Source organism: Herpailurus yagouaroundi, unplaced genomic scaffold, assembly GCF_014898765.1.
Source record: "Herpailurus yagouaroundi ecotype Mexico unplaced genomic scaffold, PumYag 483, whole genome shotgun sequence".
Taxonomy (NCBI): Eukaryota; Metazoa; Chordata; class Mammalia; order Carnivora; family Felidae; genus Herpailurus; species Herpailurus yagouaroundi.
In genome coordinates this window covers 3818749-3844382 of record NW_024412700.1, presented here as the reverse complement: position 1 = coordinate 3844382, position 25634 = coordinate 3818749, and the positions used below count along the sequence as shown (strand labels likewise).

General features: G+C 51.0%; 1 protein-coding gene across 1 annotated transcript in view; it reads right to left on the bottom strand.

Annotated features, from left to right (window-relative positions):
* Window positions 1–25634, bottom strand: part of RBM33 (RNA binding motif protein 33) — a 114644-nt gene that overhangs the window by 16556 nt on the left and 72454 nt on the right. The window contains exons 12-14 of the mRNA XM_040464438.1: window positions 25185–25469; window positions 20934–21536; window positions 3040–3249 (exon numbers count right to left, since the gene is read on the bottom strand). Coding sequence (XP_040320372.1) covers window positions 3040–3249; window positions 20934–21536; window positions 25185–25469 — 1098 coding nt within the window. The remainder of the gene's footprint in view (window positions 1–3039; window positions 3250–20933; window positions 21537–25184; window positions 25470–25634) is intronic.

Genomic DNA, 25634 nt, shown 5'->3' with positions numbered 1-25634 from the left:
AAGAGAAGGCAGAAAGAGAAATGAAGGAATCAGTCCCATTTACAGCTGCACCAGAAATGATGACCCAGGAATAAAGTTAACAAAGAGATGAAGGACACGTGGTCTGAAAACCTTAAAACTGATAAAGAAACCAGAGACACAAAGAAACAAGATATCCCACGCTCATGGGCTGGAAGGACAAGCATGGTTCAAGACTCTACACCACCCAAAGCAATCTACACAGTTAATGCAATCCCTGTGGAAAAACCAACAGCATCTGTCACAGAACTAGGACAAACAATCCTAAAATTTGTACAGAACCTCCAAAGACCCCCAGCCAAAGCAACCTTGAGAAGGAAAAGCAAAGCTGGAGGAGGTATCATAAGCCCAGATTTCAAGATTCACTCCAAAGCTGTAGTCATCAAAACACCGAAGCACTGGCACAAAAACAGACACACAGATCAATGGAACAGAAAAGAAAATCCAGAAATAAACCCGCAAGTATGTGGTCAACTCATCTTCGACAAAGCAGGAAAGAAAATACAATGGGGAAAAGACAGTCTCTTCAACAAATGGCGCTGGGAAAACCGGACAGCCACATGCAGAAGATTGAAACTGGACCATGTTCTTACACCACACACGACAATAAACTCCAAACGGACTAAGGACCTGAACGTGAGACCCGAAACCATAAAAATCCTTCAAGAGAGCGCAGACAGTAATTCTCGGACATCGGCCATAACAACATCTTTCTAGATAGGTCTCCTGAGTCAAGGGAAACAAACGCGAAAATAAACTATTGGGACTACATCAAAATACAATTTTTCTGCACAGCGAAGGAAACGATCAATAAAACTAAAAAGGCAACCTACAGAATGGGAGAAGATATTTGCAAATGACTTACCTGATAAAGGGTTAGCATCCAAAATATATAAGGAACTGATACAACTCAACACCCAAAAAACAAATCACGCAATTAAAAAAGACACAAGACACGAACAGACATTTCTCCAAAGACGACATACACACGAAAAGATGCTCAATGTCACTCACCATCAGGGAAATACAAATCAAACCCACAATGAGACGCGACCTCACACCTGTCCGATGGCTAAAGAAAAAAACCTCAAGAAACAACGGGTGTTGGCGAGGACACGGAGTAAAAGAAACCCTCGTGCACTGTCGGTGGGCACGCAAACCGCTGCAGCCACCGTGGAGAGCAGTACGGAAGGTCCTCAAGAAGTTAAAGTAGAACGACCTTAGGATTTAGCACTACTGGGTATTTACCCGAAGAACACAAAAACACGAAGTCGAGGGGATACACGCACCCCAATGTTTATTACTGCAGCCTTGTTCACAACAGCTGGACTGTGGCAGCAGCCCAAGTGACGGGTAAAGAACGTGTGGTGTGTATACATACCACGGAATATTACTCGGGCATCGAAAGGAATGAAACCTTGCCATCTGCAACAACATGGATGGAGCTAGAGAGTATTCTGCTAAGTGAAGCAAGTCAAAGAAAGACAAACACCATTCAATTTCATTCAGATGTGGAATTTAAAAAACAAGTCGCAACAAAGAAAAAAAAGAGACCAAATACCCCCAGACTCTTAACTATGGAGAACAAACTGGTGGTCCGACTCCTGACTTCGGCTCGTGCAGTGATCTCACGCTTCGTGGTATCGAGCCCCGAGTCACACCATGCGCCGAGCGTGAAGTCTGCTCGGGATTCTCTCTCTCTCTGCTGCTCCCCTGCTCGCGTACCCCTGTGTGCTCTCTCAAAATAAATAAACATTTTAAAAAATAATAAATTATAACATCAGCAAAATATCCTTTACCAAACGCTTACTGATCCACCAGGCACCATCCTTTTTACATGCAACTTCTCATGAAATCCACCCAAGAGCCCAAATGAGCCAGGAAACGCTACTGTCCTCCCTTCATAGCAGAGCAGACAGAGGTTTCAGACAAAGAAACTCGAGGGCTCACTCAAGCGCACGCGTACGTGGGGGACGGGGCCTCTAAGGCCCCTCTCCTCCTGTATCCAGGGACTGCACCTGACCGAAGCCAGTTTAGACTGGAGCGACCTTCCAAGACCAAAGAGAAGACTTCATGTCTGCACACGTCTTCTGTTGCAAAGGGAATAATCTTATTTGCTCCTACATCACAAGGTGCTTACGAGATAATGCAGACAAGGTAACAGACCCAGAACGGCCTTCATGTTGATACTATTACTACCTGGGTCAGCAGCAAGACAAACAGATAGATGAGCTAGTGGACTCTGGAGCTTTCTAGAAGAAACCCAAAGCAGGTGTTGCTGCCCTGCTTCCTCCCTCACATAACTTCATCATTCGAGGGGCATCTGGCTTATGCACCAAAAGGGAGGAGAGAGGGGACTTTACTGTCAGGCTTTGGGGAAGCTAGAGACAGCTCCCCTACCATCCAAGGGAGGGCACCCTACCATGGGGGACAGGACAGGACAGGACAAGGCGGACACTCTTCTCCTAGGGAAGATTTTAGACTCAGTGCACAAAAGGAGAACATGCACTCCCACCCCTACCCCGAAGGCATATCGGATGTCCTCATCTCCTGTCCAACAGTGTGTGTCAGAACCAGGGTCAGGGCCACCTTCTTCAGGTCGGGCGGCCCCCCCCCCCCCCGAGGCCTCACTTTCCCACTCATGCACTGGGCTAATGAGAAGGAGGTGTGTGAGCAGATGCCTGGCTCTCTGTCTGTGGAGTGTGGAGAGCCGGTAAGAGGGGAAGGAATCGTACTGGACTGGGGTCTGCGGACACAGGGGTCAGAGCCACAGAAAACCACGCCCCCGGCTGCAGGGACTTTCCCCAAGCTGTCCCCTTAAAGTCAGAAGAGGAAAAGTGCTCCTGTGAACACGTGAGCTTTCAAAGCCAGAATGAAGGAAATGACGGCTCGCTTACTGATGTATCTGCACCCCCCCTCCCGTGCACCGGGCACCCCTATCTGAGAACCGTCCAAACGGGAACCGTTCGAACCAGCAGGACGGCCACGCTCCCGGGGCGCAGCCTAGGTCACAGGCAGTACCTTCTTGGCAGGATGGACTCCCTGGATGCTCTTGATGCCCGGAGGGCCGGACGGGTGCATGTGGGCCCCCACCGGTGGGTGCTGGGGCTGCTGGGGGGCCCCCTTGGTCAGCGTCACCTTGCGGGCGGGCGGCTGTCTGGCTTCTGGGGGCTGCGGGAGCCGCTGGGGCTGGCCCTCGGGGTGAAAAAAGCCGTCGCTCTCTCCTCCCTGCTGAAACAAGGCAGCGTGCTGGTCAGTACGTGTGTGGCCAGGAGGCCCTCCCCAGCGGCGGGGAAGTCCGTCTCTGCTAGCCTCAACCGAGAGCAAAACCGTTTCAGACAAGCGGGAAACCAAACCTGTCATTTCACTACAGCCACTGAGGAAATTTCTCATCTGACAGTGTTTGGGTTTCAATCATATTTTTGAAATTTATAACACGCAGATCTTTAATTACCGTATGCACTCAAGAGGTCTGTGATTACACTATGTGCTGTTTCGTTCAGCACAATAGTGCTTAACCTTAAAAATACCTCATACTCAACGTACATTTACCATTTCCAAAGGCACTGTTATTAAAATATGGGCAGTCTGCCCAGGCAGTGGTTTTAAACTTTTAGCCTGTCTTTAAACCAAAGACAAGTGGACCGTCCCCTGTCCTTGGGACGTACCTCACTGGCTGTGGCCCAGCGCCCACCCTCCCCTGGGGACAGAGCACTGGCCCCCGGTCACCCCCGCCCCCAACACCCGCACCTCCCCTGGCCTCGCACACAGAGGGACGCGCGGGCCCTAGTGAGAGCTTCACAAGAACCAGAAATCTAACCTTTTGAGTTTTACTAATGCTCCCTGGTTTCTTGACCTTCAAAATGGTGGTATTTGTTAAAAAAGAAAACCACAGGCCCAAAACGGTGTCACTCACACCGAGTTCCCAAACCAGGGCTCACTCCCTAATCTAACTGCAGTTTCAACCTTCTTGAGAAATGTAGTTTTAACTGGTGCATCAGGAATTTTCCATCAGGGCTAAAGAGCAGGCCACAAGGGCCCCTCTCCCCCAGAGGAAGGTGGGGTCACTGGCACGGGAAGACTCCTAAGGGAAAGCCACCAGCCTGAGCAGTAACCCTCTTGCTCCACCCTCCTCCTGAGAAGACCTTCCCTCTTGTACACCCCGTGGGAGCCTCTCTGCTTTGCCGGATGAGGCGCTGCCCAACTCACGAGTCGTTTAACGAAGCCCATTAGAGCTTTAAAGCGGTCTCAGTCGAACATTTGCTATTTAACACATTTACGCTGCAGTACTTACGTTCAGGATACCACCCGGCGGCATAAAAAATACCTCTGGATGGTGCCTATCAGCTACGCTCAGTATTAAGTGCAGCGTGTCTCCTACAGAGTGGCTGGTGGCCAGGAAGGGAAGTGTGGACGGCAAGGAAACCCCACCTTGAGCTGCTCAATGACGGAATCTTAGCAGAAATGGACGCTCGAATGTGAAAAGTAGAATTCAGACTTCTATCGGTGCGAGGCTCTACCACTCCGATCAACGGGGGTGCAGCGGCCTGTGGCCAGCACACCTGCCCCCATACACTGCTTGGCCACCCGGTGCTTCTGGAAGGACCTGGGAAGTCAGCTCAGCTGCAGTCCCTGTGTTCTACGTCTCTCTCTCTCCCCCTCTCTCTCTCTCTCCCCCCCCCCCCAAACTTATCTTTGGGGCGCCTGGGTGGCTCAGTCAGGTAGGCATCCGACTCTGGTTTCGGCTCAGGTCATGATCTCACAGTTTCACGGGTTCGACCCCTGCGTCAGGCTCTGTGCTGGTGGCACAGAACCTGCTTGGGATTCTCTCTCTCTCCCTCTCTCTCCACCCCTCCCCCACTCACGCTAGCTCACTCTCATAATAAATAATTAAAAAAAAAATGTTGAACTTCTCTCTTAGGGCCAGTTGAATGGAATAAAGTGAAGGAACAGGGGCTAGAGCGAGATAGGTACAGATGAGATTTTGTAAAAACTGCCCAAGGTAATCGGGCCCCATGAAAGACGAAAGGAGAAATGTCACACGTGGCAGGGCTTCTAGCTGTGGCAGCACGAAGACACTGGCCAACCTCCTTCCCCAAGATAAATCTGTAACAGGACAAAACCGCCCAGAACAAGCACCTCAGGTCCATGGAATTGACGAAAGTGAAACAAGACAGAGTGGGGCCCGGCAGTCTTTGCTCGGTGACAGTGACAGGACCTCCACCCCCCCTCCAGCCCACAGGGCAGACGTGGAGCGGCCTGTAGGCCGGGGAACCACAGCAGCACAATCAGCAAAACTTGGAGGGAAGGGAATGGGGCACGCCCACCAATCTGTCAGCCCTGGTCCCTTGTGGAATGACAGCAGACCAGCCAGTAATCGGAGAGATGTAATGAGAGATCCCGGAAACGCGAGGGCTCTTGAAGGCCTAGGTCGGTGCGCTCCGAGGGCGCCGGGGCCCGAGAGGCGGGCAGGAAGGACGAGCTGACGTGGGCTCGGGCAAGTGCCGCCCCCACTCATGGCCCACTGGCCAGTCTCTTCCTGAATGACTGACTGGCCGACCACGAAGCTATGCGACAACAGGGTTGGCCCCTGGGAAGCCAGGCTGAGAAATGAAATAGGAATAAAAAACTGATCCAAAAAAATTCTGAATAAAAATACAGTGCACCTAAAGCAGTTACATCAGAAAGGAAAAGAAATCTGAAATCAATAACCTGAGCTTTTACCTCAAGAAGCTAGAGGAAAAAAGGAAATCAAGTCCAAAATACAATGAAGAAAACGGTGAGCTCAGAGCAAAAAGCAATGGCATAAGACACAAAAAAACAATAGAGAAAAATCACTGAAACCAAAAGTTGCATTTTTGAGATCAACGAAACTGATGGCTGATCAAGACGGGAGACAGGGCACAAACCACCAAACTCAGGAGCAGAGAGCCACTCACCTCACCGGCCCGGCAGAAGCGAAGGCGGACATCATGAACACCTTTACACCAAGTCAGGCCACTGAGGCGAGACGGACGGATGGCGTCAGAAACGCCGAAAACGGATTCAAGAAGCGAGACGACCCGAAAGTCCGAGGCGACATGGAACTGGTAATGCCAACCCTCCCGCACAGGAAAATCCACAGGCACTCACCGGTGAGCCCGGTCCCTACCTCAGGAAGAAGGCAGCCCGTGACGCTGCCTCTCCCGGAAGAGAGGGGAGGACGAGGCACCTTCCCGCGCGCCTCCTTGGAGGCTGGCACGTCCCCGAGAGAAAAGCCGAAGGCACCGGGGGAGAAGAGAGCCGCAGGAGACCCCACGCGCGTGCGCGAGGACCCCACCAGACGTCAGCGGACCGGATGCGCCCACACAGAAAGGGGACCGCGCGCCACGACCAAGCAGCTCTCGCCCCAGGAACGCGAGGCCGGCTGTCCCGGCGGAAGGCGGTAACGTGCGGGGCGCACGGGCGGGAGACGCGACAGTGATGGAGACCCGAGACCCGCGCGACACGCTGGGGCCGGCCGATGCGCTGTCGGCCCGGGACGGGCGTCCGCTACAGGCGGGCAGCGCACGTCGTGCCTGCTGATGAGGACACGGCGCGCCTTCTCCTCGGGGCTTCTGCTCACGCTGCCGCAGACCAGTCGGGGACACGCAGTTTCCGTACTCGTCACCTGGGGACAGTTCAAATCTGGGCCATCTCGGGCTTTAGTCCAGAACCATCCAACCGGACCCCGCGGAGCTGGGACCCAGATGCCGGCCTATTGTAAGGGCTCCTGGGTGACGACGGCTGTCCGGCTAAGGCTGGGGAAGGCTGAACCAGAGGGGTGCTCCCGACGTTCTGCAACCCTGTACCTCTACCAAGTGCACTGCCAGTGCCAGCTGAGGGTCACGCCGACCTTGCAGAGGAACGTCCCCAAGTGAAAAAAATGGAAGCCGTGCGCAGAAGGCAGGCCATTTTGCAAGACCACGATCCACACAGACATTTAAGCTGCTGGTCTGCATTTCCTAGAGCTTCTCCACAGGCCTTCCAGCCAAGGAGCGAGCCGGCGCCCCAGCCGGAGGACCGGGCGTGACCTAGCCCACGCGCGCAGTGTCTCAGTCTCTGCCTTAAAGAGCTATGTGACCTCCCTCTAGTTTCGTAGGTGTTGAATTTTTCTATAGTAAAACGCTGAGAGTCTCCTAAGGATACATACGTACCACATCCTCATCTCTTGTAAGAGCCAATGGTCCATCATTTACTAATTTCTCTGACGTCCTGGAATTGTGTTAGCGCAAGACTTGTGTATCTCCTACGCGTGTGTTCAGCTGTACGGGCCTCACGGACATCTCTCCCTGCCACACCAGCAGACGCTTCACGCGGAGCCCAGGCCCCACAAGAGGCTGCGTGCTGGGTGCACGCGGGGCCGGCCCGCCAGATCCTCCGCACGGCTCAGCGGCACCACGGTCTACCGGCCGAGTCCCCCCCTCCCACCCGTTTGGCCGCGTGCAGAAGCGGACCGGTACCGGCCAGCTGTACGCGACAGCCTTCCGCCGCACGGACTTCAGGGAACTGAATAAGCTCCCCGTAAGTTCACCCGGCAAGGTAAAAGTTCGAGGATGCCCAGAGCACCCACTCCCTCGCAAGCATCTGAAGAAACCGGGGGTTTAGACCCCGTAAGTCTGCTTTGCTCACCAAGCCGAATGTCTCGTGCGCGCTGAAGGTACCGAGATGGCTACTGAACAAATCAATAAACGGCAAATCATACTTTACCATGTGGTTCTCAACGTGCTACGTAAAAAGGATGATGACGCCAGAATGCGAGGCTACAGCCGCTGTCGATCACAGGCACTGACCACATGTCACTACAATACCAAAAGGCCAGCCTTCAGGTCAGTAGTACTATTTTTGTGCATCGGGAAATATTACGCCACATTGGAGACTAGATAGTGAGCCGGTACACGTGGCCTAAAAGGAACGATGTCCATATATACGATGGACAAAAAGAACGAATAGTGTCGTAATTTTTTTCTTTAGCAATCCAAAGCTTAAAAACAAGACCATCCAGATAGTAAACTTTAAATTAAAAAGAGCTTACACTGAAAGCAAGATATTATAATTGCCTATTTTAAGATAGATGGTATGTGTAAGTATTTGGATGATAAATACAGAATGCTAGTGATCTGGTGATTTTTAAACTGGGAACTGAGAACATAAACACTTAATCAAGAAACACTCCAAATAATCAAAATTATTTTCGTTGCTACTTTGTCTGAGAGAATGGTGGCAATACATCGTAAGAGGAGATGTTGATGTCAGATAAAACCCCTGAAAACCAAAGTTGTAAACTTTCATTTTCAAGAGAAGTTTACATTTTAAAGCAGGTTGACCCCAAAGCTGCGAGAAAACAGGTATCACAAAAGCCTCTCCTCTCCTCATCTGCAAGCAGAAAACTCTCCTCTACAGAGCAGAGAAGGACGGCTTCCGACGTAAAGAAAAGGGGTGCGTGTGGTGTGAAGACCTCATTTCGGGTCTTCTAAGAAATCACCTGAGAAGAGGGACGCCTTTTCTGTGGGTCTGCACCTCACCTGCGGCTCTGGCCCCAGGACACAAACTCACAGGCACAGGCACGGGGTCTCTGTCCTTCTCCCTGCTTGGAGCACCCCGCTCCCCCGCCCCGCGCTCCCCAGGCCAGTCACTGCTCCGTGCTTCTTCACAGCAGTAGTGGCCACTGCTGTCCTGATCGCGGTCACTGGAACCGGGGCCCCATGGCAGCCTCCAAGAGGGGACAGAGCGGGTGGACACAATCACTTGCTCAGTCAACGAAGCACACGGAAGGGGGCATGCTCAGGCAGGGATCATGACGACTGCCCGGCTTTTCAGAAACACTGCTCCCATCAACCGTTTACTGGAAGGTTGGAGGAAGCCCCGGGTCAGCTCTGGAGTCGCTCATATTCGGGGCAATTCTGCACACCTTCGGTAGCCACGAATGGCACCATACACTTTATAACAGAAACTTGCAAGGCGTTACCACGTCCCCCTCTCGGGAGGGTCTGCGATGCGACAAGCGGACTAGGGTCTGTACACGGTTTTCCATCAATCCTCCCTCCAAGGTAACTATGATCCTCATTTTGTAAAGGGAAACCCCGAGACCCCTGGTCACACAGTAATCGCTGGGACTTCCTGTCTCCGAGGTCCTACGCCGCTTCCCAGGAGGCAGCCTTTACCCGTAACTGTTCTCAGTAAACAGACTAACCGTCACCCAAAAGGAAAAGGTCCCTGCGCTGCTGTCCTAAAAACCATACTGAGCCCTGAAGGCCAAAATCTCAGTTATGCAATTGTTCCCTTCTATAAGAAAAATGGAGAGGTTTCATTTTGTCAATGGAGAGATCAACTACTCTCTTTCAAATCAGCACAATGAAAAGCTAATTCTGGGGAGAAATTCTAAGTTCCAGAATTATTCCAAGTAACCTGTGAAAACCAGTTAATGTAGTAATTACTAGGCGGTGGCCAGGAGCATCGTTTCATACCTAACACTTGCACACAGACACGGACGAAGGTGAATGAGGGTCACATACCACACCAAACCCCCCACCTGGAGGTCTTCTGTAACTCACACAGTTACAGCACTCAAAGAGGCCCTAAAATTCTTAGCGCTCACACATGCAAACTTAAAAACCCCGTTGTTCAAATTAGGATTTTCAGAAACCTGTTACATTAACGTAAGGAAATAACCGATCGTTTGTGGATTTACGTCCTGTTCAAAACAAGTAAGTTCACTTTGGTTTGGTTTTGGTTTTTTAAGATTTTATTTTTGTAAGCAATCTCCACCCCCAACGTGGGGCTCGAACTCACAACCCTGAGGTCAAGAGCTGCACACTCCCCCAACTGAGCCAGCCAGGCACCCCCAAAAAAGGGAAGTTCACTGTGAGAGTGAATTTCTCGGGGGCTGGGTGGGGGGGCACAGTTCCCTTTCAAACTCCTCACGCAGCAGCAATCTGCGTACAGTTTTCAGTACCTTCCACCTCCTCTGAAACACAGATGAGGAGAAAAGAAGGCTGGCCGGCCTCAGACCAAACAAACCAGAAATATCTTGTCGTTTGTTTTTTTCTGCAAATGATTATCTTTTAATGACTGCTATAAACATGTCTTTTCAGACTAGTTTTCCTCTTCTAAATTACGTAAGAGGCACCACCTGAATTAAGTAAGCTTAGGGAATACTTTTTATCAGCTTAATCGTTACCAAAAAATGAGGTCTGTAGCCACCAACATTAGGACAAATTTATTTATAACAAATGGCTTAAATGTACAGATAAAAACGCCTATTGATAATGTCAGGGCCTCCTGCAATTTGACAGATCAAATCTTATTTCCATTCTTAAACCCCATGAAGAAGTGATATCACGGACTTGCATTCACTAGTGAGCAAATTGATTAATCCCCCTCCATAGAAATCTCAACTCTTGATTACACCTATCAGACGCTAAGCAGCATTATTCTAGAGTGACAACACTTGACAAATTCCCCAACCGTTTTTCTCAGCTTTTGTGGCCCTGCTAGCTTGTATTAACCCTGATGAAAAATTAATTTTCCTTATCTTCTTCTAAACCCCAAAATCCAAATCCGCCAAACTGGCAACTCTTTCTGTAAAGGTATTATGAAAACCTCTAAAAGATTAATTGCATGTCTTCAGGTGACATTAAATTAATTTCTGCACTCGTGACAGACATTTGATACTCCGCACTGAGAGGACAGATAACATTGTCAGGACACACACAAGGACAGTGGTTAGGGTCCCAGGGCAGCCTCTTAGGAATTCTCCGTCCGATAAGGCCCACTTCACTGTCACGCCAGTGCTGCCGATCTCACAGCCCGCAGACCTCACGGAACAGGTTTCTATTAACTGCAACAATGCCGGGCCTGGCCCCGTAATCTTGGGAAGGCTGGCTCAGAATCTGGCCAATAAATGATATGCACGCGACAGCAACTTTCTAAATATCAATACACTTAAGGCTCTATTTTGTCTCTGAAGACTACTGTTCAAGGAGAAAAGGTGCAAGAAAATAAACAGGCTAACATTTTCTTTCCAGGTTCCTGGGTCAGTGCCCTAATTAAATTGTTGCAGCATAACAGGAAGGGAGAACGGTTTGCATTTGCAGCGTCCGATTCTCTCCAACCCACGATCCTTAGATTGTTCACGCCAAACACATCAACAATCTAAGTCTTAAATGCTTCCTGTAAAATTTCAGCAGTGGGTCCACGTGAGCTGGCGGGAAGCAAAACCCCTAAGGTTAGGGAGCGCAGGGCACATGGGGCTCGTAGGCGCCAGGGCTTCCCGAAGCACAAGGACCCGACGGCAGGGACGCGGAGCTCACCGCGGCGGGAACTCGGGAACCGGGCAGTCTCTCCAGCGCGATCTCCCCGTTCTAGCTTTGAGATCAGTTGGGCTTTGGGGAGATCCGGAAACAGCAAAATTAACTGGCCTCTGGAGTTAATAAGCCTCAGAGGGGACTTCCCGCCCCAGGCTCTCAAGAGGAGAAGGCAGCGGGCTCTTCCAGATGAGACCCCACGAGGGGGAGGCTCCAGGCTGGGGAGAGAGGCTTCTAGGCGGCCCTGGAGGAGCAGCCTGGACGACCTACTTGGCAGCATGGGGGAGGCCCCTGCAGGGGGAGCTGTGGGAAGTCAGGGAGAAGGACTGAGCCGAGACCACCACCCCCCCCCCACCGGCCCCCAGGGGAGCCACTCCTATTCCACTGGGGAGAGGGAGCTCGCAAATCCTGATTTCTGATTTCAGCACTTCACTCCCCAACACCGCTGCCCTAAAGCAACCCAAAAATTAATGTAGGGAGATTCGGATTCACTACAAGGAACTACTTCTGTCCTGCAATGAACACCTGCCGACTCTGCCCCAATTTCGCTTAAACAGTCATTTCTCTGAAAGTTATGAACTCTGCCCGCTAAAGCATTTCAAAGCTCTTAAAGACAGCTATTTATGCACAATAGCTTCTCCTCTGAAAGGAAGTTTCTAGGATACGCATGTCCTCAAACACGTGACTAATCCAGATTCTTGCCCCGAGCTCCTTCCTCTCTTCTGCGGTTTGCCTTTCGGCCGTTTTCCTGCTCGCCAGCACCTGTAACAGGGAATCAGCCAGCCTCCCCACCCCCCCACTGCCCCGAGAGGGACAGGAGCCAGCAGGGAAGAGTCTGGTGCTCACCCCCACCCCCGGCCCCGGCCCCCCTGGCTCCCCACACCCGCGTTACAGCGACTTCTCTTACACCCAGCTCCCCGCCTGCCTGGTCTTCCCAGGTCCCTTCTGTCACAACTCCGTGGCAGCTCTGTCCTTTCTGACCTCACTTCCAACTCCCTTCCACCCGACTTCCCTCCTTCCTGAGGCTCCCGGGGACTGCCTGACACCGTAGCAAGAAGTCCGCTTCGGCCAGGAATGAGGCGAGTCAGAAGAGCTGCGCCCTCTGCGCTGGGAGGCGGCTCAGCACAGGGCACGTGGCGTGACCTCCACAAGGGCACGTGGCGTGACCCTGCCCCGACCCGGGTCTCCTCACCGCACACTCACCACTCGGTGCAACCCCCAAAGGTGCCAAACAGTGTGTCTGATATAACCCCATCTTGTAAACTGAATAAAGAAGGAGTTTGGGAAGGAACCGTGAATTTTCGCCTGAAAAGATGGCCAGAAGCATTCATAATAAGGATTAATGCTATATTTTTGTTTTTTCCAAAGTTCGCCATCTGGTGTCATCTAAATTTCAACAGACGTCTTTTTAAATATTTACAACGTACTTGACACCGTCCTAAATCCTGGAGACCCAAAAAGAACGGAAGAGCAAACCCAGCCTCAGTCAGTAGCAGTAGCGGGCGACAGAGCCCTGCAAACCAGTGGTCACGCGCAGCGGGTGGCGAGGGGGCCAGAGGCAGGAACGGGACACGTCCGGACAGCGGGAGGCAGTGAAGGTGGCCGATTCCAACCCTATGTTCTAGGCACAGAAGCTGCGACCCCCCCGCCCCGCCCAGTGGAGGAGTCCCCAGTGGGTGGCAGATGTCCCCAGGATGAATGTTTCTGTCTCTAAATCCAACGCCCAGGAGTCATGCCTATGACTTCCTGTGTCGTAAAAACACAGAAAAAAAGCCTGCACGTAATGACTGTTTTAGAAGCGTACTTTTAAAAGGCAAGGATCAAATACTAGGCCTGTTATCCCTCTGTTAAAACTCTCCAATGGCTCCCGCTGCTCTCACGATCAAGGTCCAACACCTAACACAGGCTGTAAGGCCCTTGCACTCTGGCCACACTGGCCTTCCTGCAGCTGGAAAACAGGCCGTGACTTCCCTGCCACAGGACCTTCACACACGCTCTTCCCCATCATCCTAGAAGGCGTTTTCCTTTTCCCCTGCCCTCCTTCGTGAAGCCAGTGATCTACACTCTTCACTCGAAGTCACTTCTTCAGGTCCTCCTGTCACGCTGCTCACGACGCCGTGTCGCTGTCTGCTTTTCCAGCACCTGGTTTGCTGAGCAGTCTTACGCAGCTGAACCAGCAACGCGGCCCCGTCGCCGCTGCGACAATCGCCAGCACAACCACCCCGCTCATAAACGCTGGCAGCCAATGCAGGACCCTCACACCCAAGAGTCACCGAGGAAGCTGCAGGGTCTCCTAGCCGTGGCTGTCCAGCAGCTGTGCTGACACACGTAAGGAACAGAACAAAACGCAAAACCACACGAAACGCGAGGTCCCCACATATGGCGAGCCTGCCTGCGCCCTGCCGTGGAGAGGAGGGAAGCCTCAGAAACCCGCCAAGACCTCCCCACCCCCGCTTAGTACCATGCACCTCAGCCCCTGCCAGACGGACACGCCTTCGCTAGCCCCCCATCCACCACAAGCCTCGGGTTTCATATTTAAACAGGGATGCGGAATTCTCGGCATTCTCCCACAAAAGCAATTCAAGAAATAAAGTCAACCCGTCAGAGAGGGTGCTCTGCTCATGTCAATGTCCTATTTCTAGAAACGTCATCTACAACAGAATCTGCTTCTGATCCATCCTCCGGCCTCGGGAGCTGCCCGAGGAGGGCTGGGTGTGCGCTGGGAGGGCCCAGAAACACAGCAGGCACCTGCTCTCACTGCGGAGACAGGACCGCACGGCTGAGCAGGAAACGGAGCACGGGCCCAACCCCGTCTTGCACCAGGTCTCAGGACGTGTTCAAAGAACGATGGATGCATCAGAGAACACGGAGCCAGCCTGGAACAATTCAAACATGAACACAAGTAACGATAGTAGCAGTTCACTGGACAAAATGAGAATCCAGAGGCTCGCACTGCTGTAAATGAACGAACAAATGAACAAGAGTAAAGAGGAAGCTACACAGCAAGCACAGAAAAGTGCTGGCATTAGAAAGACACCAGTGCTCAGGCGCCCGGGTGGCTCAGTCAGTTAAGCATCTGGCTCTTGATTTCCGCTCAGGTCATGATCTCACGGTTGGTTGGTGAGTCTGAGCCCCCCATAGGCTCCACAGTAACACTGCAGAGCCTGCGTGGGGTTCTTTCTCTCTCCCTCTCTGCCCCTCCCCCGCTCACATGCTCTCTTAAAAAAATTAACATGAAAAAAAATTTGTAATTAAAAAAAAAAAATCACCGCTTGCTAAAAAACAGTGAAGATCAGACAAGAGATGAGACATTTACATAGTCTCGAAGTACCCTCCCATACGTCACTTCTCAGTGACCTGGGGTAGGACTGGAACCGCACGGCACAGACACTTGGCAAGCGCCATCTTCCTCAAGCGATCGAAGTGGCCAACACTGGACAGATGTACCAGGCGCCCCCCGACAGGACCCACGGAGGACACAATATCCTTCTGTGCCGCTCCTGCCAAAAATGCATGACCTGAAACCGATCACGAGGAAAAGTACGACAAATCCAGAGGACGTCTGACAAAATCATCAGCCTCCCCTCTTTCAAAAAAGTCCAGGGCAAGACACACGGAGGCCGAGGCTCCGTCCCAGAGTCAGGGAGACTAAACGCAATGCACGATCCGGGACCGGACCCCCACACTGCGGAAAGGTGGCTGTGAGGCACGTTACTGGGACAACTGATGAAATCTGAACACGTACTGTGGATTAGGCGGTGATACGTATCGCCGTGAGATTTTCTGAGTCGTGAGGATGTCTGAGTGCGGTTTTGTGAGAGAATATCTCAATAGTGAGGCAACACAGGGGTGTCTCCAGCCCACTCTCGCAACGGCGAGAAAGTGTGTGTGTGTGTGTGTGTGTGTGTGTGTGTGTGTGTGTGTGTGTAGAAGGGCAAAAAGAAACACCGACAACGCAAACGTGGTAAATAAAACACAGCCCGGTCAATCGGGCGAAAGGGGCACGGGAAGTCCTCATGCCACTTTCGCGACTTCTCTCACACGGACGTTCTACTCGACGTCAACCACCCTCCGCCACACGCGAGAGGTCAGGTAGGCACGTCGCCTCCACCACCTCTGGAGGAGACCGGAGAGACCGCGAGCGGACACAAACGTGGTAGAAACCCCGAAAGCGAGCTCGCGCGCGCGAGTAAATCGGGACTTGCCGCGCGCAGCGTTCTGACAGCCTTTTAAAAATAAAACACAGGAGCCTCGCGATGGGACAGCCGGCTCCCCTGCTGAGGCGTTCCGCGCGCCCCCCTTTTCTCTGCGCGGCCAGCAGAACAAAGCACCGGGTACTTCTTTTGCCGCCAAATTCTTAATTTTATGACCTCAAGGAGAGTGAGTCGCCGAATTCAGAATCCGCTTTCGTTTCCTTCAAGAACACCAGCGACCGCCGCTGCAAAGAGGCCGTCTCTTCCTCGAGCTGGAAGGAGAGGGCAGCGGCGTCCAGGGACCTGCCGCCCTGCGCGCGGGCACCGCGTCGCTCACCACACGCGGAACCACGGCCCACGGCCCGCGCGGAAAGCCGGCCCCGTTCTCCCGGGGACGCCGGGCTTCGCTGGGGCCGCCAACCGAGGTTCCCCGAGGCCCGAACCTGGAAGACGGGGTGGCAGTCCCCACTAAGGTCCTGAACGAAGGAAGGCCCGGGGCACGCGCCTGCTCCGGTCCCGGTTCTCTGGTGTCTGGTCCCAAAGGACGGCTGGAGGACTATGGTAAGTTCACGTCGAGGAAACGCTTTATATTTTTATATTTGCTCTCGTGTCACTCGAATAGTTTTTCTGGATTCTCTATGGGTTATGGACAAAATTATGATTTAGCAAGATTGTTCTTTTGGCTTCTGAAAACTAAATACTCAAGTAGCTTTCTGAGAAACGAGCAAATGGAGAATGTTTCCAGATCTTAAGTAATTTGATCATTCCATCAAATACAATTCTTTAGGCAGATCACTTATATAAGTACCTTCGAGGAGGCACGTGAAATTTTGGAAGTATTTGCCAATATTCAACACTCTTCATAGCCCGCCACTCTACAGACACTCATTCTAGCAAAGCTGGACAAGATATGAAAAAACTAAAATCCACACGTACGTGAGAGCCTCACAACAAAGGTCTCTTTAAACTGCAAATTCCCCAGATTTTCATGTCAGTGTTTTAAATATAAAACGTGGCCTAATTTGACTTCCCCAGCAATGTTCAAAGGTTCGCTTACAGCACACGGCAAGTAGGGCTGCACGTGGCCAGGCCACACGGTCCCTCACGCTGGCGGGCCGGGGGCCAGGAGCCTACCCCCATGTTAACACAGGTTCCAGAACAGGAATGATGGAAACCCGGCCCCTCTCCGGTCCCGCACCCGCAGCTGCGGCCACGCACCCCTCGCGGCACTTTCCTACTTCCGGACGCTCCCCGACACTCTCCAGTCAGGAGCCACCACTAGGGCTCGGCAAGAAAAATGAAACCTAATCGTCACACTTCTTCCAGAAGCCCCTGGCAGAACTCTTCTGGACCAACTCTATGTACTCACTGGAAACGGCAGAATATCATCCCTCATCAGCTAACACCGGAAAAAGAGGCAGCAGCAAAAACAACTGTTACAAACATCGGCAAAAAACTTAGCTCTACCCTGGGCTGCTAACACAACCTCTCTGAGACTCCGTCTACTCACCTGTAAAATGGGAACACAAGTATCCGCCTCATCCAGATGCCGTGAGTACACGCTATGCACCCGATGTACGGTAACTACTACTATTTAGGGCATGAAACCACAGCCTGCGTTCCTGGAATGGGCCTTGGGAGCACCTAAAAAGCAAACAGACATGCGTGGAGGGCCTTCCACGTGCCAGAAAGTTCATCTCCTCCTTTCCCACAACTTTAAAAACCCCGTCCGCAGCCTGGAGACTTGGGTTCAGACAAACGAACTGGCAGTTCATGGGGCGCCTGGGTGGCGCAGTCGGTTAAGCGTCCGACTTCAGCCAGGTCGCGATCTCGCGGTCTGTGAGTTGGAGCCCCGCGTCAGGCTCTGGGCTGATGGCTCGGAGCCTGGAGCCTGTTTCCGATTCTGTGTCTCCCTCTCTCTCTGCCCCTCCCCCGTTCATGCTCTGTCTCTCTCTGTCCCAAAAATAAATAAACGTTGAAAAAAAATTTAAAAAAAAAAAAATAAAAAAAAAAACGAACTGGCAGTTCAGGGCCCGAAACAACGGAAGACATGTGCCCGTCCACACACGGGGCTCCCTCACACACAGCCACGCCGCCCCTACCACGTGGCGCCTAAGCGCGCACACGCGAGCTCTCGGTCCTGGCGAGGGACAGCTGCAACGTCTACGTCCCACAGAAGGGAATTTCACGAGGACCAACCACCGGCAGGATGCCAACACCCCTGAGAAAGATGAAGAACCACTCCTGGACCTTAAGCACGACCATGGTCACCGCAACTGTGAGAACCAATACCAAGAAAGAATTTTTACTAAGTTCTGAAAATGCTTCCTGTGCCCGTGATGCATTAACCACAATAAAGAGAGAGGATATTAAAAAACTAGAAATTCTCTTACGATCATGAGGGTGCATTAAAATCACCACAGGGGCGTCTGGGTGGCTCAGTCAGTTAAGCATCCAACTCTTGATTTCGGCCCAGGTCATGATCTCACGGTTCGTGGGATCCAGCCCCATGATGGACAGTGCAGAGCCTGCTTGGGATTCTCTGTCTCTGTCTCTGTCTCTCTCTCTCTCTCTCTCTCTCCCCCCCTCTCTCTGCCCCTCCTCTGCTGCACACACACCCTCTCTCAAAATCACATCATTTTAAAGATAATGAACCTAATAAAAAAGAAGACTAAAAACAACGACTGCCTTAAGACTCGGGCTCTTTCCCATTGTAAAAAACCCAATTTAATAAAATCCAAAAGTAATTATTGGATTACAAATAAAATATGGAAAATAACAAGAGAATTCCGCGTTGGTTCGCAACAGCCCCACAAGTACATTGAGAATTCTCATTACATTTTAAGATATTTCCAATTTGCCTGTCAGAGTAAGAGTTCCAAGACATTTCTGCTTCCCCAGCAGTCCTGTGGACACCTACTTTAGTGGCCACCAGGACCACTTTAGCAGGCCACTATGTACCACCACAGTCCCGGGTCCCGTCTAGAAACCAGACAGCAGACTAGAGGAGCCTACTGAATGCAAAGAATAATTCTGACGACACAGATTTGATGCCAGTATAGGTTAGAAAAAAGGTAAACAAAATTCTCTCCAGAGTGAATCTCTAGGAAACCTTATCGATACAATACACAACGTATGTGTTTTGTACTAACAGGACGCAAAGAAGTCCAGAGCTCACAGCAAGACACAAACAGAACGTGAACAGACAAGATGCTGTCATTCAGTAAGTGACTAGAAAGGTGAGACGCACACGTGATCCTCTGCACAGGTGTGACAGGTGAGCCCCCGTCGGCCCCTTACACGGTACCAGCTGGGCCCCGGTGTTCGTGCCGCCGTCTCCGGGAAGAGGGCAGGCTGGCGGCGCAGAAACGACAGGAGAAGTGCCGGAACGGACCCATTTCCCCTCCTCATCAGCAGGTACAGCTAAGAACGTGTTCTCTTAAGAACAGTTCCTTCCTCAGGATGCCCGGGGGGCTCGGTTGGGCGTCCAACTTCAGCCCAGGTCATGACGCAGTTCGTGGGTTCGAGCCCCGCGTCGGGCTCTGTGCCGATGGCTCGGAGCCTGGAGCCTGCTTCGGATTCTGGGTCTCCCTCTCTCTACCACTCCCCTGCTGGCGTGTGCTCCTTCTCTCTCAAAAACAAAAAAAAAAAATTTTTTTTTAAAGAATAGCTCCTTCCTACCTACAAAAGAAAAACCCCAAGGCCTTTAGGGAAATACTATTTTTTCTGTTTCAGAGAGATACAAACAAGAGATGTTTACCCTCCAGTAATTCAAAAGTTGCCAACACACTACTACAGAACTTGCTAAGATAAATCGTAAGATACAAAACGTGTCGGTTAGCAAACTTAAAACTTAGGAATTAAAAGGAGAGCTAAAGAAAGTTGTTCCAAATTTTGGCATGTAGCTATTTTTACGTAAAACTCCTCTGTTGTTTTTCTGTGTGTTATAAAATTATACAGCATGATTTTGGAATACAGTCTGATAAAAAAAAAAAAAATTCCCCCTCCCCTACTGGAGAAAAAGACAGCAAAAACTTAAGTAGATAAATTTTTTAAAGAAAAGGAGCTAACTGGTTTGAAAGTCACTTTCAGAGCAGAGTGGTGGCCTGCACATCCCAGCCCGCCAGCGGCCCTCACTTTCACACAGGCCACATCACCACACTGTACCACGCACAGGGGCCACAAGAAAAGGCCTATTCCCAGCCATGGCCCCATGGCCCCTCCTCCTAAGTTTTTAACTCAATTAAAAAAAAAAGAGAGAGAGAGAGAGAGAGAGAAATTAAGCATGCCTCAGACAAAGCCAGAACAAAAGGCCACAGACACCATAAAACTGATTAACGCTTGGGTTCTCACCTCAAGAAAACAAACTCACACAACGTTAACACAAGCTGCGGTGACACAGGCCATCTGCTTATCAACATTTTGAATCACAACAAATGGAGGGGAGAAAAAACAGATTTGGGAAAAATATCACAGGGTCTGCTGAATATGGGATTTCCAATTCCTGTCATTCTACCAAAACTGTTGCTACAGCATGTGAGGAAGTCACACTTTTATACGGACCCAGGAACAAAGGCGTTTGAGGTCAGCGACTCACAGGAGCAGCCATGGGCTGTGCCTAACCCGGTGCGCGGCCTTCTCCCTGGACCAGAGCCCCGGCTGCCCTGCCCTGCCCCCCGTCTCACCGCCGCCGGAACAGGTTGTGAGTCCCCTTCTGTGCGGGGAGCAAAGAGCGTGTGGCCTACTGAGCCTTGTGTGGCGGGGACCTGTCCGCGGCACCTCCGAGTGCCACCTTTACCCAGACTGCCAAGCTGGCCCTCACTGAGAATGCTCGAGCACGGGGACCGCTCAGAAACGCAGAGAGAAGCGAGCTGCGCTCCCCCCGGGGACCACACGACCCACACGGCCTCACTGGAGAACTCTGCTAAGCCTCTGTCTTCTAAAACGAGAGAGACCAGCTCGGACACACAAGATGACAGTCCTGGAGACAATGCTGCTGAGAAGCGGCCTGTCCCTCAGCCACGGGGCCTCCCTGAATCTGAAGCTACACACAACAGGTTACTTGTTTGCGGGTAAAAGGAACTTAATTTTTAAAACAACTTGGTGATTCTGTCACAAATTACCTACGAAAGGAAAAGCTAAAACTGAGAAGCATCCGCCCTGGGGCTGCCACGCTGGCCTTCCGTGAAGACCCAGGGGAACCGGAAGGTCAGAAGGAGAACCTAAGTCAACCCTGACCACTGGACTCGGGTGCTCAGAGGCTGGACCGCGTGATTCTAGCAGGCTGGCCTCTTCCAACCCTCCTCTGGGGACGAGGACACTGTACGTGAGGCGCAGATTCCAAGAGGCGCTGGTGACCTCGTCAACTTACCCCGCCTGACAACTTAATCACCCTGACCTTGGAGCTGACGTGCGGCCCATCTCCGCCGCCACTGCCGGCCCGGTGCATGACCGTCCTCTTGGCGCCGGGCTTGGTGTCCGGGGGCCGGCCCTGGAGGGCGGCTCGAGCGCTCTGCGAGGGGGGTGGCGGCCCCTCCGCGTCCGCAGGCTTCCCCTGCGGGACCCTGTGCGGGCCCGGACTCTGAGGGACGGCCCTGGCCTGCCTCGGGTGCTTGGGAGGTTTCGTCTGCTGTCCTTGGTACTGCCCCGGAGCGCCGGCCGGCGCAAAGTTGGACATTTTGGGCTGAATGTTCGAAACGGGGCCGTCCTGGTTTTTCACAAGGAGTCTGTTTTTCACATTCGGTCTAGGCTGCGCGCCCGGGAAGGGCAGGAGCGGGTTCCCGTTGGCGGGGGCCGGTGAGGCCGCCTGCTCGTCCGGCTCGGCCGAGGCTGCGGGCAGGTGCAGCTGCTGCTGGGCCAGCCTCTCCAGCAGCTCCTTCTTCCTGGCGCCCGCCTGCTGCTGCCGCCGCAGCTCCTTCTGCTTCAGGATCTCTTCTCGGAGGCGCTTCTGCTCCTCGATCTTCAGGCGGTAGAGGCGCGTCTCCTCGTCTTCATCGGGAAACTGCAAGAGAAAACATGCCCGGCTTACTGTGCAGAACCGGGGCGGGGGACCACGGAGGAGACGCACCTTCCAAATACGCCCAATTCAGGGCTTGCAAAAAGCCATTCAAAATCTGCTTACAGACTTTAAGGAGAACTCTTTCCTCTGGGGAGGGGAAAAAAAATTACACAGCTAAAGCTAATTTGGAAAATCTTATCAGAATATTAAAAACGAAATAATGTAAATTTCCACTCATTTACAAGTTTGAAACCAATTAAACTATTCATTTAAGATATCAAAATATGTTTCGAATGGAAACGCCAACAGTAGGGAGACCGTGCTGTCACACAGGTTTTATCTGGCTCCTCTCTGACGAACCAACAAAAGGTGGGTATAAATGATCTGAAAGGGCCTGATTACAACTATTGATTTTTCGTACAGAATTTTCAGCCTGATCTCAAACTCATTTGTCACAGAATAATTGGTTATAATGAACAGCACAAGTCAATCTCTCTGACCTTGAACTCATGCACTCTCCTCAGAATCAAAATGCTGCCAATTGCGGTATTGGAATATTAATGGTATATAAGGAAGGCCTTTAATATGCCAGCCCCAAACCATTCTGAAAGTCTATCAGAAGAAATCTTTGAAAAAGTTCAGTAACTTTCGGGAAGAGCATCTCATGAAGAAAGTTTATTAAAAGTTAAGAATTCGTTAAAAATTGTAATTAAAAAAAATCATAGATATCCTCATCCAGAGATCTTCTACAAAAGAACACAATAGGATTTAATCTCTCTACACTTCAGCTTCAGCTACTAACAAATAAATCTTAAGAAATGGGAATGAAGATCAAAAGGCAGCTGAAGACACCCAGAGCCGACACACTTGACCTACAGGACACAGAGTCAGGGCCTCATCAGAACTGGCCTGGCATTTCAGAAGCAATTCCGACCAACTCAGTCATCTGATTTCAAAATCTAAGGTAGGTCTGAAATAGCAAACTGAAGGCAGACAATAGCTACACAGGTAGGTGTCCAGAGCAAGGGAAAAGCAGCAGAACAGGAAGACGGGGACGGCTGTCCCAAAGGCACTGGGGCCGGGCACTCAGGGAGCAGCAGGCTGCTGGGGGAGAGCGGCAAGGCCACCGGGCCCACTGTTTCATCAACAGAGGAGAAATTAACACTAAGGTTTCCCCCAAACAAGCAAAAGTTAAATAAAGTATATTCGAGTACACAAGTACGTAGGTACAAATACTTGGAAGTGGATTTGCCCTTTATTCTATCATTCGCAATTGGAGGAGGGGAGGAAAATAAACCACATTTACCTAAGATTTTTTATTTTTTTTTTATTTTTTATTTTTTTTATTTATTTTTTTTTTATTTTAATTTTTTTTTTCAACGTTTATTTATTTTTGGGACAGAGAGAGACAGAGCATGAACGGGCGAGGGGCAGAGAGAGAGGGAGACACAGAATCGGAAACAGGCTCCAGGCTCTGAGCCATCAGCCCAGAGCCCGACGCGGGGCTCGAACTCACGGACCGCGAGATCGTGACCTGGCTGAAGTCGGACGCTTAACCGACTGCGCCACCCAGGCGCCCCTACCTAAGATTTTTTAAAAATGAAAACCATTTTACTGTTGGTCCCATTCTATATGTACACACAATTAAAAGCAAAAAAATAAGGACATTCGACTCACACTATGGCTGCCCGCAAGTTTCATTTCGCATTCATGGCACCTGCTGGATTCTACAGAAAGCTTCCGCAGAAGCCTGTATTTTTAGATCAACTACGGTGAAAAAGAACAGCAACAAGTGGCTAGCGACATGCCCAAAGCTCACTTTTCTCATTTTATTTAACCACTGTCACAGTGAAAATAATGTGACTTACGTGACTTCATTTTTCCTGAACTAAATCAGGTCACAACTTACAAGGCAGGCGCTAGCTATACGACTAAAACCAGGATAAAGTTTTCAGCAAAATTCCTTTTTATAAACTACCCCTATCCACTCAGTAAATCTACATAACGTTTTCATACATCGATCTTAAAACCAAAAAAGTCAGACTTTCTCTAACGTGGTCTTTGTAAATGTTAACTCAGAATTTCTACTTGAGGTTCACATTCCTCGTTTGGTAGCAATAATTTATTAGGAAAATCTGACCCCAGCCCCCAATTTCAACTGAAAGAGAACTGACTGAAAAAAGGCTTATTCTTTCATGCCTCTATTGTTATCTACGGAAACTTTTTTTTTTTTTATTCTGGAGAGAGACAGAGAGCAGGGGAGGGACAAAAGAGGGGGGAGGGAGAAGGACAGGGAGAGGGAGGGAGGGAGGGAGGGAGGGAAGGAGAGGGGGAGAGAGAGAGAGAGAGAGAGAGAGAGAGAGAGAGAGAGACAGAGACACACACACACAATAGAGAGAATATCCCAAGCAGGCTCCGAGCTGTCAGCAGAGCCCACAAACCGTGAGATCATGATCTGAGCGGAAATCAAGGGTCAGACACTTAACTGCCTGAGCCACCCAGGTGCCAGTAATGAAACTCTTATCCTTCCATCATGTCACGTTAATAAGCGATACTAACTTACTACACGTCGTACGTCATTTTTAAAAACATTGGTGGACCTTCCACATGCTGACCTGACCTCTTCCCACCTGCCAGGCACAAACACCTCGGCTAGCAACAGTGGGCCGTTTCAGGGTGTGGTGCTGACCCGTGCGCCAGCAGACTCCTAGCCGCTCGGCTAGAACCTCCATCTGACACCTACCGCTCAACTTCTGCATCTGCATTTCTGGGGAGCAACCCGGAACTGAACCCCTACCACACAAAGCATCGGACAAGCAGATCCGTTTCTCTTACAGATCAATGGCCCCCAGGGCTTTGTCCCAACCACAGATTTTACTAATAGTAAACAAGAGGCAATTAAAAAGTTGATGACCAACACTGTACTAACACTGAGCCACTCCTAAACAAAAAGTAACCAAGTGACCAAAACGAAGTCCAGGTACAAATAAGATCTTAGTTGGAAACCATGGAAAATACTGTCCTGCATTTATTATACGACTTATTCTATTTGATAATACACAGAATTCACAACAAAAGAAAGCTGCCCGCAAAATCTCGTTTTGAGGCCAAACGACAAAGTGGCCCCATCTCCCAGTAGCGGGGCAGAGAAACAGTCATAGAAACGTAACAGTACATCTACGTCCGAGATCAGCTAACGACAGCCCTCAGGCCAAATCCGGCCCGAAGCTTGGTTCTGTCGGAAGTTTCACCGGCACACGGCCACGCCTGCGGATGCAGAATGGTCTACGAGGCCTTCTGTGCTAAAACAGCAGAGGTGAGTAATTATGAAGACCGGCTGGGCCGTAACGCCTCAGGTATTTACGATCTCGGCCGTCTCCAGAAGTGATCTGCTCGCTCCCGTGAGGAGGGGACAGGCTCTGCGGCAACACGTGCAAATGCACAAGACAGAAATGCAATCCGATACCGTAAACACATGGAAATGACAGCGTGTCCTCCGTGAAGGCTGCTGGGTTCAAAGAAGGAGCCAGATGAAAAACCGTGGCCAAATTTTACGAAAAACTCGCGGGATGAGAGTAAACTAAGAAGTACAAGTTTATTGTAAGACTTCCTGTTTGGGCCCAAATTATCTCTTAATAAAGAAAGTCCTACCTCTGGTTCTGTTTTTGCTTCTTCTTTGGGTTGAACCACAGGGCTGAGCGGCTTCACCTTGGCTTCCGTCTTCCCCGGTGCGGCCCTGGACCCCGCCCCCGGCCTCGAGGGTGGCGACGTGCTGATGACAGGTTTCACTTGAGCCGAGGCCGTGGAGCAGCGGCTGCTGCCCATATCCAAGACGTGCGACGGCGCGATGGGTAGCTCGCGCAGGTTACTGTTCCTGGGAGCGGTGGGCTGCATTTGCTGCATTGGCCGCTTGGTTACGTTCTGAGAAGTTGTGTTCTATCACAAGAAGAAAGAAGTCGAATTATAACTGGATACTTGGGAGAAAGATAAAAAGGCACATTAGTGGATGAAAACATGGTAACAATCATTTTAATTAGTGAGCGAGTTCTCTTTGGGGTGGAGATAGCTTTCCCCGGTGAACACTCGCCTTCGTGCATTAGT